This window comes from Scomber japonicus, chromosome 21 (genome assembly GCF_027409825.1).
Source record: "Scomber japonicus isolate fScoJap1 chromosome 21, fScoJap1.pri, whole genome shotgun sequence".
Taxonomy (NCBI): domain Eukaryota; kingdom Metazoa; phylum Chordata; class Actinopteri; order Scombriformes; family Scombridae; genus Scomber; species Scomber japonicus.
Window position 1 is genome coordinate 5,875,827 of NC_070598.1, and position 15,092 is coordinate 5,890,918.

General features: G+C 40.3%; 1 protein-coding gene across 1 annotated transcript in view; it reads right to left on the minus strand.

Annotated features, from left to right (window-relative positions):
* Positions 1-1,736: 1,736 nt before the first annotated feature.
* The window catches only part of tmem108 (transmembrane protein 108), a 55,026-nt gene continuing 41,670 nt past the window's right edge, over positions 1,737-15,092 (minus strand). The window contains exons 3-5 of the mRNA XM_053342715.1: positions 5,352-6,647; positions 4,594-4,745; positions 1,737-2,146 (exon numbers count right to left, since the gene is read on the minus strand). Coding sequence (XP_053198690.1) covers positions 2,030-2,146; positions 4,594-4,745; positions 5,352-6,647 — 1,565 coding nt within the window. The 3' untranslated portion in view covers positions 1,737-2,029. The remainder of the gene's footprint in view (positions 2,147-4,593; positions 4,746-5,351; positions 6,648-15,092) is intronic.

Below are 15,092 nucleotides of genomic sequence, written 5' to 3' on the forward strand. Positions count from 1 at the left end.
GTAAAACAGATGATAAGAAGGAAGGACCACCAATTCAATAATTAAAACTAAATATTCAAACCTATATATTTTTACTTTTTAAATTAAAATTGCCTCTGTATGTGCTCACAGCAAAAATATTCACCAGACATTATTTATGTCAGTATTTTCATTGGTCAAGGTTTTTTTTTTTTTTTGACAGCTTTCTAACACATATTTTTTACGTGATCAAGCGAGTAAATTCACAATCATTCAACATTTGTACTTGAACGAACAACAACAGCTTGCATTGATGTACAAACATGTTATTTATGGAGGGAGACACTTAAGAGTAGCAAAGGTTGGGTCTAATTGTTTCCTACAGAGCTGAGAAAAAGGTCTTTCTTCTCAAAACTGGGCTAGAACCAGTAGAAACTCCACGATACAGACAAGAGACCGAGACAAAGACAGACATAACACACACACACTCACACACACATAGAAACAGATGAAACCGAGCTAAAAGTGATGCTTCAACGTAACAGTGATATTTGGTTCTTAACATTAACAGCACATCTCAACCCCCCTCCCCTACACTCTCACACAGGTATGCTTAACATGCACAAACAAAGCATTCACTCACACATACTGATATATATAATATATATCTATATATATGTAAAAAAAAAAGGAAAAAAAAAGAAAAGGGGGCCAACAACAACTCAACATAAGGATTTAAGACATCTATGTGGTCCCTCTTAAGAGAAGCTGGTGACACATGAGGGGGGAAACAAAGGCATTTTTAAGCCAATTCTGTTTAATTGACAGATAGATGCACCATCTCTTCAAAAACTGCTGAAATCACGCACACACGCTCCTCTCCGATTAACCATTAAAACCTGAACCTGTATTTATCAAACTAGCTTTTGCTCCTACAGTATATTGCAAATTGAAGAATTACAGCTACTAATAATATTTCCTATGACTTAGCAATATTTGTTTTAAATATAACAGAGCTGCTGAGGTCTCTGAAGCGATCACCCACCTGCAGGATTTAGAGTGATTGCAGGTTTTTCAGAATAAGCTAGTTTTAACCCATTATTTGCTTTTAATTGGATCTTATGCCCCCCTTCCTTTTCCTTTATCCTGCATTTATCAGGCATGCACAAGAAGAATAAAGAGAGTATTGATTTAGTTTGTAATCATTTTTTATGCATCTTTATTGTATGCACTTCTCCTTATCAGTCATATAGTTTTATTCATTTGTTTCCCACCAATTCCCTCTAATTTAATTCATATATATATATATATGTGTGTGTGTATATACATGTAATTAATCATGTGATCACTTGAGAGTTGCTCTTTAAAAAAGGTCATTATAAGTGTAGAGTAAGGTTCTTGAACAGACGATGATATCAGCAAATACTCTTCTAGTTCGGTTTTAGTATATTTCTTACAAGTTTGATAAATACGGGCTCAAATCTCACATCCAGAAACCTCAGAAACCTGTCTTCCCCCTCCCCCAAAGTAAGTAGGTGCTATATTCAAGTTCAACAGGCTATAAGTATTTTGGGATTGATTTTTTTTTTTTTTTTGTTAAAGGAAAAATAAAATTACAAACAACAGCTTTTTAATGTTTTTATAGCATATCTCTATCTCCCTCTCTCTCTCTCTCTCTCTCTCTCTCTCTCTCTCTCTCTTTAAAGCAGATTTCATGTGGCAACATCCACAGTGCACTCACCATCAAGCCACTGTAATGAAACAAATCACGTATACTCTGTATTTTTTCTTTTTATAAAGACATAAAAACCTTTATCACAATTAAGCCTTTTGTAGAAAATGTACATCAGAAAAATATGCAGGTGCATCCTCATAGTAAATAGTGTCTGTTTATGTCACTCTTCTTTCTGCTTGCTCTTTGTGTTTGTAATATACAGTATAAAGTCAAAGTCTCTGGATATTTACCACATATATAAAATAGACAACAACAGCAGGGGGAGCAAGAAGAGGAGAATGCAGTTATTTTCGACAGTTCGGGTCCAACAGCGTCTCTCTTTTTTAGTTGTTGTCTCTAGATGGCAGAAGATTTGTCTCTGTTGATGAAGAGGGTCTCCTGGCAGAAAGGGTTAACCAGGACCACGCTGCTGCCGCTGTAGTCTCCGTTAGGCGGTAGACAGGTGTCCTGCTCCTGTAAAAAAAAAAAAAAAGCATGTGGAGAAAAAAAAAAATTTAGCATAGGTGCCTAACTGTTAAACAATAGCTGTGATACACGATTCACACCTCAGAGCTCACTATTAGTGCACACACTGCAGTCTATTGTATCTAAGTCACTCTACAGGCAATGAGCGGACAGAATAAAGTATGGGTTCAGTGCACCCGGGGGCTTTTAAGGAGATGGTGAATAAAGATATCTGATGAAGCTAGATGAACAGAGATACAAAAAGGGAGGCGGAGTGGAAGGGGGCGAAGGGGGATGTAAAAAGCTTCAAGAGTGGAGAGACAAAAGGGAAGGATGACTCAGAAGAAACAAGGCAACAGAGGGACTTAGTGTAAAGGGGTTGGGTGATGTAGAAATGGTTGTTGATGGTGAGTCAGCAGTAATAAGGCAGTGCCGAAGGAGGGAGGTGCGAATGTGAAGGGGGGAAAAAATAGTTTTACAGCAAAAGGATGAAGCCATGTTTTATAAGCAAGCTCCAATCAAATCAAACTGTCATTTAAGTATTAGGATCACGGTGTTGTTTTTTCTCCCCCAAAAAAGCACTGTCATTTACCAAGAGCACCAGTATAGGGAAGCTACGAGGCTGCTGCTCTACAGAGACAGGTAAAGCAAAGAGAGGAGGAGGAGGGGAGGTGGTGGGGCGGTGAAAAAAACAACACCTGGGTGTCACCAGGGGCATCCTACACAAGATCCAACCTCAGCTTCCCTCTCCTGACGCCCCCAACAGGCAGCAAAGGAATGCAAATTGAGCAACGGGCAGAGGAGTAAATGAAAAAAAAAAGAGACACACATACACAGACAGACACGGTGAAATGGTCACTGGAGAGAAAAATGGCAAAAAAACATGCAAACAGAACAAAAAAAATGCATAAATCAACATGCAATGGTGAATAAAGAGAAGGGAGATTGACACTAGTGCTGTGCTAACATTTCCACCAGATGGCAGTATAACGCACCCAAAAACTCATGATATTCAAATATGGAGGAAACCACCAACTGTGCACATGTGCTCTACTACTGTAACTCAGCAAGGATTCATTTTTAGTCATATTTATGTCACCGTAAAAGGATGTAAACACTAAAGCATTTGTCAGTGTCACTCCTTTATGAAGGTTAAATGATTAAAAGGTGAACATTGACAAAGACATGAAAGATGTCAAATATGTAGGCTCAAGGGACAGACTGAGTAATATGGGTATGGGCTCAGGGGCCACACACAGCCAAATTTGATCTCCATTGGGGCAGACCAGTAAAACCATTGCATAATAACCTATCAATAATATATAATATATAAACCATCTAGATAAAATATGTCCATTGTCCAAGCCAACCAAGGAAAAATGTAACTTCAGATTCAGATTTGAAAGTCAATTATCTTTCAGTTGGATATCTTTGAGAAGATCAGAAGCCTTCACTGTGAATGGCAAGTGAAAATAAGTGAGACTAGCGGTACATGTTATTGAAAAACTGGAATTTTCATACTTTGGAAAGTTACCCAGTGGGCCAGATTCAACCCAGGCTGGTTCTGGCACATTTAATCTGAAACATTAATCACCAAGGCTTTAGCCAAGGTTTCTGAAATACTGAGTCCAAATGATATGAGAACATTTTAACTAGCCACCAACCAAACTCTACACAGTTTGTAAAGTATTAAAAATAATTGTATGTACTAATATAACTATAACTAACTATACTAATATACTTTCAGTCTCTGTATATTATGATATGAATAGCAAAGCCTATTTTTCACTACCTGGTATGTATTTTTTTACTCCAAAAGGCATTCAAATTTCTAAATATTTAATCTGAAAAATATATAAAACAGGCCTTAAAATATCCAACATGTGCAATTTGTGTGTAATCGTTTAATGTCAAAATCTAATTACCAGAGATATTACAGACGACATGACCTCGATGCCCTATCAGCGTGTCATGAGATGTTCTGTTGCTTGATTTTGGAAACATAAAATTAATGAATTAATTTAAAATAAATTAATTTGAAAAAAAATAATTTAAAAAAGTGAATTAACTGAATTCTTGCCATATTTTAGAATAAGACAACATTATGCCACAACAAGAATCACAAGATCCAAAAGGATGCATTAATCAACATATACTTTACTTTTACTTGCTACTAAAAAGTAATCTAATTGATTCCTGACAGATAAAATAATCTTCTTGCTTATTCCTGAAAGCATCCTCTATTAAATGTTATTGATAACTGTGTCATACCCTCTTCAGCTGGCCCAGAGGCTTGCTGACAAGAGAGATTGGACATGGATCCTTTTGTTTTTTCCATACTCATTAAAAACAATTGTGCTGACTGATACTGAAAACATCTAGTAAATGTCCCGCCACTTCAGCCTGTAGTGCAATAACATTAACAGAGTCATAGTGCACCGCTATACAGCTTGTACCTCACTCTCCAGAGTGTGTATCTCTCTGGGCAGCTCCACAGCGTGCCTGCTGAAGTAGTCCATGGTGATGGCGTTGTTCCAGTAGCTGAGGTTGTTCTCTTGACTTGACGACTTCTTCTTCCTCCTCATACAGCACACAGTCAACAGTATGGCTATACGGCAGCAGAAAACGATGAGGTTAGTGTACAGTACAGCGAGTGGAAGAGTGGCTGCTTCAAATAGACTGTGAAGGCGCCCACGCTCACTAGCAGCTCAGGTAGAAGCTGTCATGTTCCAGGATAACATGTCACTGTTGGTATAAACTGTGGCTGAATGGTACAATTTCTCCTTAAAATGCTTAAAAACAGCTAAAAACAGGTTCTAGTGGTGTGACTTGTGTTTATTTTTTAGCTATACATAACAAAAAGGGTGTCAGTCTCTCAATCAAAGATGAATAAATCAATATTTCTCCATCAACAGCAGCCTAAATGGACCAAAAGGCAATACTGTTGAAGTCTTTTTGAATTAATGCAACAGGTTCAGACCCTGGAGCAGTTTCTTTTGGCTGTCAAAAGGCATTCTGGGAAATGTAGGAGATCACTAATTAAGGCGTATTTAGAGCAGGAAAGTTTACAGAAACCGACATAAATCACAAATTCTTAGCAGAAAGTAACTCAGGAATGTCAAATTATGTATAGTGACAGTAATAGATTTCAAATTAAAGTCAGCGAAACTTAAATTTAAATCTACTATTTAAATGTAATCTTGATTTTACTTACAACATGAAGACACGAGCACACTGATGGCCAACACGATCCACACGATATCCATCCTGCTCAAGCAGATGGTCATACGGGACACGGGAGAGTCGATGGTGGAGCCCGAGCTGTTCCCGACTGTCGAGGGATCTTCGGTGGTGGCGGGAACCTGCCTGTTCAAGAAGTTCTTGCTGGCCGTTGAAGGGGACTCTGAGCTGTTCCCCTCCTTGGCTGTGCTGCTGGTAGGGAGCAATCCTTTAGATGGGGTTACGCTCCCTGGTTGGGTAACATTGTCTGTGCCAAGACCTTGAAGTGAGGTGAGAGGAACACCCTGACTGTCCTTGGTGGTGGTCTCATCGGCTACAGTGTGGTTGTTTTGGATGATTGTAGAATTCAGTGTGTTGGTGGTGGTCTCTGAGGGCTGGGCTGGGGTTGACATAGTGGAAGGTGGATTCTCTGGCGGACTCTTGACAGGAGAGACAGACGTTGACTCTGTCCCCAGCGGTTCAGTTGGGGTCTCTGCATTTAGATGCACTTCCCTCAGGGTGATGGTGTGGTGTACAGCCATCTCTGGGACACCCTGAGCCTGCTTCCTGAGATTTAAGCCATCCACTGAGGAAGAGGAGAGGGAGGGCTGGCTTGGGTCGGTGGGTTCCTCCTCACTCAACTTTGGAGACAGGACACTATGTGCAGAGAGCTCAGGACCCAGTGTGTCTCCTCTGTCTGACCCAGAGTTGGCCATAAGAGCCACGGGGTTTGAAGCCCCTCTAGCAGCAGACTCCACATCTATATTTGGGACATCTATGCTGGGAGATTTAGGGCTGCTGCTGCTGTTGGCCTGGTTAGTGCTGACAGTAACTGGGTTAAAGACTTGAGGTACCTTAACCAATTTGTGCATGTGACCTCGGTTTACAATATCAGAGCTCGGCTCCTGGGGCTGATTCACGCGGCTTTCGGTCACGTGATCTGGCGTGGCGCTCACAGTGTTTGGGGTGACAGTATCTGTGTCATGAATGGGAGGTTTTTCATGAGCCAGGCTGGAGGTTGGGGTTTGGGTTTGGGTGAGATGAAGCCAGGCCAAAGGGTGGAGCGTAACAGTAGGAAGGATGATATCTGAGGGTTGAGTGCCTCCTGTGGACGACCATTCCCCACTACCGGAGCCTTCCAGATGCAAGTCCAGCTGGGAGGATTTGGGGGCAGACAGAGGGCTGCTGTGGGCGGCTGCCATGGAGACAGAGTCCTGGGACGTCTGGATGAGGTGCGGCTCCTGTGCTGATGACAACAGTCCTGCTGGCAGTGCTAGGAATGCTAGAACACCTGCAGAGAAAGGGGAATAAGAAAGATGATCAGACAAGACTCACGCCATTACATCATCATATATCCTTTTAGATTCATGAATTACTGGAACGTTTCCCTCTGAGTGTGTATTCTCAACCCTGTGTCCCCCCCTATACATCATTTCTCTTCAAGGATCTTGCTATGCAAAGCGAGAGTGCAGCTCGGCAGCTCAAATTGTCTCCTCAGGTGTTCAGAAGGAGACGTGCAGCCTTGTCTTGCATTCATTATGCCCCTTAGCCTTTAATCTACTGAACCGCTGTGTTTGTCACTCACCTAGTTAAACTAGATTGCTTTATTAACCGCATTATTCACCAGACGAGTACGACAGTGTGTATCGGAGCATGAATAAAGTGTCAGCTGGGATTGGGAGGATGTCTTTGTTTCTTGCTCTGTCTTTGGTTTTGGCTTTCTGAAATCTTTTAATCCACTGAGGCAATTATTTGAATTTAACCTCCTGAAATAACACTGAAAAAAAGGACATTTATTGTTTGACTTAAAAAATCTTAATCATTTCAAAAGTGTGTATATCTTTTTTTAAGGTGCATTTTAACCCTTAGATACTGTTTGGGGTTCATATTAGACCCATTTTTACATCTAAGAGCACTTTTTTTAGCCTTAAATTTGATGAGCTCTCCTAATTTGACCCAGAATATACAAAAATAGGAATACTTTTATACTTAAAAATTGTCGACTGTTTCACCCATATTTCTTTAAAACATCCAAAAACCAACATTCAAAAACATTGTTGGATTTTTCACATTTAATAAAAAAAAAAATCACTGAAATCATTTAATTCTCTTGTTTTATGTAAGAACAAAAAAACTAAAGAATAAACTCTGCTCTTTGAAAGCTTCATTAAGGATTAATCACCAATTTGTCTGTGAGTTTGGTATAGAGACTAATTATGAGTGTCAGAGTTTGAACAGTATGTAAGGGTTAAAACCAGTGAAATTGCAATTTGGTTTCAATGCGGGGTAAAAATGACTTGTAGAGATGTTGGTTTTTCAATGGATATGAAATTATGACAGTCAGAGCATCATAATAGCCTACTTAACATGCTACAGCCATATCAGAGAGCCTGACATATTCTCTTTCTCCAGCTCAATCCCATAAGGAGGCTGTGTAGTGACAAGCCATTAGCGGGAGCCTGTGGGGAATATTGGTCCTATTATGTTATCCAGACAGCAAGAAAGTCATAGAGGCAGGAACGTGCGATAGCTTATTAATTTCCCCTTTGCTCCCCTTTCCCTTCCATCCTTTATTGACACTGTTAAACACAGCTAATGTGACACATTAGCGGGACTCCCACCGGGTGGTTTTTCTACGCATTGATCTGAGGAACTGCACACAACTGCATTTCACACAAAGCTAACATCATCCCAGCTCCTCTCTCCATGGGGTTAGGGTGGCATGATGGATGCTGAGCTGCAAACAGTGTGGGGATTTATTATGACACATGTTTGTATTTTATTTTTTATATTGTCTAAACCAGGGATGTCAAACATGCGGCCCGTGGGCCAGATCCGGCCCGCTGAGGGGTCCAGTTCGGCCCACTTTCCTTATTCCTCCCTTCCTTAAATCTTCCCTTCCTTCCATCTTCCCTTCCTTCCTTTCCTGGCTTCTTTTTCTTCCTTCATTCCTTCTTTCCTGTCTTATTTCCTTCCTTCCTTCCTTCTCTCCTTCCTTCCTTCCTTCCTTCCGTCTTTCATTCTTGTCTACTCTTCCTTCTCCTCCTTCTTTTCCTTCCTTTCTTCCTTCTATCTGTCCTTCCTCATCTTTCCTTCCATCTTTCCTTCCTTCCTTCCTTCCTTCCATCTTTTTAATGATCCGGCCCATGTGAGATTAAATTGGGCAGTATGTGTCCCCATCTATAGCATGAGTTTGACACCCATGGTCTAAACCTTGTTTTGGCGTGTTGCTTGAACGATAACGCTGACAACCATATTTCATTTCTTTAAAAAAAAGTCTCATAAACGTTACTCAAATACGAGCAAGAAGTCTATTTGTTGGGGTCTATTTTCAGTTGCGGATTAATACACATTTAATGTTCGGTTGAGTATTTACAGGATGGAAGTCAGCCAAAATAAAGTACAGTGGATTGGCTCATTGTCAATCAATCAATCAATACAGTTGCCAAGTGCAACAGTGGACTTCTTTTCTGTTTGTGACTGCTTTTTTATTAAGTCATAATTTAAGGATTAATATCTCACACTGCACTGTAATTTTTTATTCACCCATTTTTAATGTGTTTTACTCTATTTTAGCTTAATTTTATTTCCAATTTAACACTTTTAATCGTATTTAAATGTCTTTTTACTTTGCCATGTGTTACTTTCACATTTTGACTTCATGCATTTTATGTTTTTATGTGAAGCTTTGAATTGCTTTGTTGCTATACAAATATATTGCCTCTATAGCACAGATAGAGAAATAAGCTAAATCAGGTTTAGAGTACTCTTTAGTACAATCACTGCATTGTAAGTGTTTTTCTTTAATAATACTCAATGAAAGAACATTTTGTCTTTATTTGCTCAAATCTGGAAGCATTTTTTAAGACTGGTTATTTCACAAAATAACACAGGAGACTTTCGTTCAGATTTCGTTATGCTGTGCTGAAAACGAGCCACAGAGACACATGACACATATGTGGAAGTGCAGAGGTGGATGCTTATAAAGTTTCTGTAATACCAGGTTGGAGAGATGTGGAGGAAGAGAAGTAAGGATAGTAATTAAGACTGCATTGTTTTGGTATCCATAGACCCTCCAAAAAAACCCAAAAAACCCAGACAGAGCCATAGAAACACAGAATCTAAAGCCGTCCACGTGACCTCGATGTTGTGACCATTGTTTAACCGAGGTGCTCCTTTGGTAACTATGGAAACCAAGTTTCCATTTTCAGGAGGGCAGAGAAGAAGGAGATGTGAGAAGAGGTGAGAAGAGAAATCTGTTAAACATGTAGAGACAAAAAAAAGGGTAGAAAGGAACAGAATATATATATAAAAAAAGATGGGTTTTTTTAGCAGTCAAGCAACGAGCCAATATCAATAATCTGAAATTTCTCTTCCACAGAAAGCAGCTCTCATTTCATTAAACATATTCTTTCCTATTCTTTGTTCACTGGGGGATATGAAAAAACACACCACAGCAGATCCCCCAAAGCACCGACTATTTAAACTCAGCCTCTGAATCATTAATCATATTCCTCCATACTCAATCACACAGACTACCAGGATAGAGAGTCTGGCCGCTGTCTTCCATTAACCAAGCCTGTCACGTCTCTAATCCGTGGAGCCCACTCCAGACCCATATCTGAGGAGATAACACACATGGCCATCCTTGATTTATGACTATTCGTCTTTCCTGAGATGATCCTTTAGGCAGGGAAATTGAACACAGACAATCCCTAACCATTTAAATTGCATAATAAGTATTTTGTTGGCTTTTGTTGATCGTGAGTAATGTGAATACTGCTCGCATTATGACAATTTTTCAGGATAATCCCCGACCAAGTGTTCATAAAATATTGCAGTTTTAAACGTTTCCATACTGAAGAGAGAAGTAGGAGAGCGGAAAAGGACCAAAATCTATATAAACACTGTGGAAAAAAGCCACAAAAGCTGCATGAACTAAAGTAATAATGTTTTTTAATGCAAAAAAAGTCAATAAAAAAACTTAATAGAGGCAAACAGAGAGCAAGGATGTTTACAACGTCGGATCCGGCTTGAGTCACACCTTCAATCAGTTTCTAAACCTGGCTGTCACAACCTGGCAACCCGACTCTTTGCTGCTACTGAATAAAACATCAGACTGAGACTCCCTTAACCAAAAAAAAAAAAAGAAAGTTATATCAGAAATGGGCAAACTAAATGCTCTGGCACACACAGCGAGAGAGAGGAACATATTCTTCTGATTTGTCCAGGCGATCAGAAACTCAGAAACTCTGTAGCCAACATGGAAATTAATATTCATTTGAGACTTTGTAGTTTTGTCAAATCATATTTTATTAAAGATTGCATTGCTAAGATGTTAAGGGGGGGAAGATCTACTTCTTTTTTTTTTTAAAGTTAGCATGCACTCAAGACTGTTCATATATTCATTAGAGCTGAATATGTAATGGAGGAGGGGGGGGGGGGGGGGGGTCAGACGCTGTGTTGAATTCTGTCATTTAATCAGTTTTGAGAGAAGAATCATACAAACTCATTATTACAGTAATTACAGTAAGTTACAGTAATTATAAGGCTTGGTATTAGTGAGCTGCATATACATTGCAGGGATCAGAAAGCAGTCCAGAGATAACACAAGGACGTTAAGTAATCTGTGGAAAATCCTCATCATCCATACACACTATATCTCTGTTAGCTCACTGCTATAATTAGCTATTAGCATCTAGCGATAAGGTCAGACACCTGCGAGCAGATGGTGGATAGTTTTGCACGGAAAGCTGCTTACGGCTGTTAAATGAATTGCACAAATGTTTGTCAGGTGCTGTGATGAAAGCTTTGGTGATCAATTTGACCTGTGTTTAGAGCTTCAGTGTGTGACATCGGGGGGGAAGAATAGAGTTAGCATACTCATCGCTCTGGATGAAAAATGAATCATGTGGTTTATGAAAAGTTACGACTTTATTTTAAAAAATGAGTCTTGAATAATGTCTCTTACTGCTGGGATAACAACATTTCAGTCTGTTTGAGCTTCATCAGGTACATGAATGTATACTGACACATATATGATATACTATAGTTGTGTGTCTAACAGAACAAAATGTTAAATATTCAAGCAGTAAGTACGATAGTATGCAGGATTTTCCTCATTTTTATTAAAGTTGAATTTTTTTTTGAAAGAGAGAAAATAAACTCCTATAAACTCAGGAAACTTCTGGATTCTCACATCTGCTGATGTTCCAAATATAATATATCCTGAATGAGTTAACACTGATTGCACATTGATGGTGTGAGAAATCTCCTGTAGAGCTAATTGTGTACACTGTATGCTAAAAAGTTTTTCTTAGTTTTGTAAATGCAAGGATTTTAAGTCATTTTTATTATTTCGATTGTCGTGTAAATTTATCTTTTTTTTTGAATGAGAGAAAATAAACTCCCAACTAACTCAGGAAACTGCTGGATTTCCAGACCTGCTGATGTTCCAAATGTAATACATCCTGACTGACTTGGACTTTGGTGCTCATAACTTAGCAGAAAAATAGCAGGAATTTCATTTATACTCATTTTGTTTTTGTGTTTTAAAGATGCTAACATTGATTGCACATTGATGGTGTGAGGAATCTCCTGTAGAGCTAATTGTGTGTGGTAAAAAGAAGAAGTTTTCTTTAGTTTTGTAAATGCAAGAATGATACCCCTTTTCCACCGAGCTGGAGCCAGTGCTGGTTCGGAGCTAGTGCTAGAGCCAGTGCTCAGTTGGTGCTAATCCAAGCACCTCTTACGAACCTGTTGCACTTCCATGATTCACCAGTGAGAGGCAGCAACATGGCGCAAGGCATCTAGCCTGCCGGAAACTAAGAAGAAGAAGTATAAGAAGAAGACGAAGACGAAGACGAAGACGAAGACGACAGCTCTGGCACAAAAATGATAAAAATAGTACTTTTAATCAACAAATCTTTAACCCTCTGTAAATGCCACGCTAGTCAGCTAATGAACGTTAGCCCCGCTAGCCTGCTAATAAACGTTAACCACGCTAGCCGGCTAATAAACGTTATCCCCACCCCTAGTCCGCTGACGTAATCGGTTCTTGCTTTAGACCAGCAAAGAGTTGGTGCTCGCTCTGGCTTCCGTTCTGAGGCTCGGGGCTGGAGCTTTGGCGGTGGAAAAGCAAAGAACCGGTGCTTAGTCAGGCTCTGGCTCCGAACCAGCACCAGCTCCAGCTCGGTGGAAAAGGGGTAGGAGTGCCACATAATTTTACTGGTTTTAAACGATTTGCTTTATTTTTTATAACTGATTTTTGTGTGTTTATCCTCTGAAGCTCCATGTGGAGTTGCTCAGCTAGATATACAGAAGAAACTAGGAGCGCTAGCAGCACCAATATAATGATGAATAATATATAGGGTCTTGAGATGAGTTCTGAATACTATATATCCATATACAGTATAAAGGCATAATCCAACATTGTGGTAACATGTTTCTGGCCCCTCTGCTACGTGTGCATCCTTATTTTGACCTTTACAGTATATGTTACATTGCTGACTTTCTATACATGCTTGTGTGTGTGTGTGTGTGTGTGTGTGTGTGGGGGGGGGGGGGGGGTGTTGTTACACGTGTTTCTGTGTGTTTTTACAGCGAGGCAAATGGGTGTAATTTGTCACAACGGCTTGTGCGTCCGGCTGATGGAGTGAGAGCGTAAGCGGGTTGAACGCAGACGGAGAGAGCTCCTGCCTCCACAAAGACACGTGGCTCAGGCACACGGAGTGAATTAACAAGAGAAATGATTGAAAAGGCTCGAGAAGTGAACTGAGCTTTATGAACATCCATTATGGAGTCAAAGCATTGAGAAGAACATGAGAAAAATTAGATGGAGGAAAAAAAAAGAAGGGGGAAAGAGTGGGCAAGGTCAGGCAGGTGGTGCAACATGTAAAGAGGAGGGCAAGGAGGAGGTGTAGTGCAGCGTAATAGGGGCGACGTGTGTGAGTGTTTCATCAGTGGTGAGACACGGACAAAAGCAAAAAAAAAAAGGTTGGATTAGACACATTAGAGCGAGAACCGAAAGGTCATTCATTAGAAACGAAGGTGTGAGAGATAGGAGGAGGATATAGGAGGTGCTTTGTGAAACATTTGTCTTGCTCAGCAACACTCGTCCACTCAGCACGATTTTTTTCACCATTTTGCCTGTTGGCTGTTTTAAGCCTGACGTTATAGTTTCTAAGAGCGCAGGGAAAAAAAACACACCTACAATAAGAGTCACAGTATTTGCAGTAGTGAAGGACTGAGGAGGCGAGTTTTCTCAATCTTTTTTTTTCAAAGGGGACAAAAAAAAAGGACAAAATGACTAGATTCCACATTGAATTCGAGGTTTTTATCCTTCATCCTTCACTTCTACGCTTTGAAGGACGAACCACAGTCCAGTCAACACTGTTATCACTCACACCAACCTGTTGCCTTTGCTATCTATATCACCCAGCTGATCATCTCAGAATAGCGCATGCTAATATCACCGAGACAAACAACGCCATGATAAAATTACAGCGAGATTATGGCCCCCATTTATTTGACTAATGGTGTCAACCTGTTTGCCATTAACTAAGCTCAGGATATATGGAGGGAGGGGCGATTTATGCAGGAAACCTGCTGAATTAAGGCTCTTTTGAATGCACAGGAAGCTGGTGACATTCGTTCAAGTCCTCCATTGATGCCATCAGGGACATCAATAAATCATGTTGCAAAGCAGGTTGCTGCGCACTGATCCAACGCAGGCTTTGTCCCACCAATCATTCACGATTAGACTCAATGTCAACGGACGTGGGGCCGATGTCACTGAATCTAAAGTTACACCGGTGAGATGGAAAACAACATTACATTTATTCCTGCTGATGAAATTCTCCAGTTTTTTTTTTTGGTTGTTTTTTCCATGGATCCACTCATAAAGTTAAGACTTCATTCCTGAGCAATGCGTCATTAATCTTCTAGCTCAATCAATCATACGGGAGCACTTAGTGTGAGGTATGCAAGCTATCAGCGCTTATGCACTAGCTTGGGCTGCTCTCTGTGGACAGTGGGATATTTATCTTTTTTTTTTTTTCTAGGGGTCACCTCATTCTACGTGCAATGGAGAACGATGCGGCTCAAATGCGTGGCAACAATCTGCCTATTAAGCAAATGCCGGAGCGTGGCCGGTTGTGCCGCATCATCAGTGGACCAGCTGGCAGTGGCATTATATGAATTGGAAGCCAAAAATAGGAGCTGCAAAAAATCATCAATCAATACAGCTTCTTGTGATGTTTCCTCAGGCTTGTACTTCTGAATTGTTACTGATCTGTCATTTCACTGCATGACGGGGAGAATCTGGCCAATGTCAGATGCATAAATGAAGGAAACTGCGACTTGTTTTAGAGCGTCCTGTACATTAGGCATAAGATCAAAGAACAATCCAGCAACAACCTAGACTGTCTATATTGTAGATTTAGTGCCAACCAGCTAAATACCCCTCCGCTCACCCTCCTATTCCTTCTTCCCATAGACGTACATGGTGAAAGAGACATCTGTAAATCAATGGATACATGTTTGTGAGCAAAATGTCTGGTTTTACTATCCGATCACACTTCGAATGCCCAGAAGAGTTGCACGATTTACTAATTTTATCCTCATTCAAGTTAGCCGGAGGGCCAAACTGAAAATAGCCGACTCGGCCAGCTGAAGTCACAAGTCCGCTTGTTCTATGGGCCCAATGATGCGGAAGAGGAAGAACATTTTTTTTGCC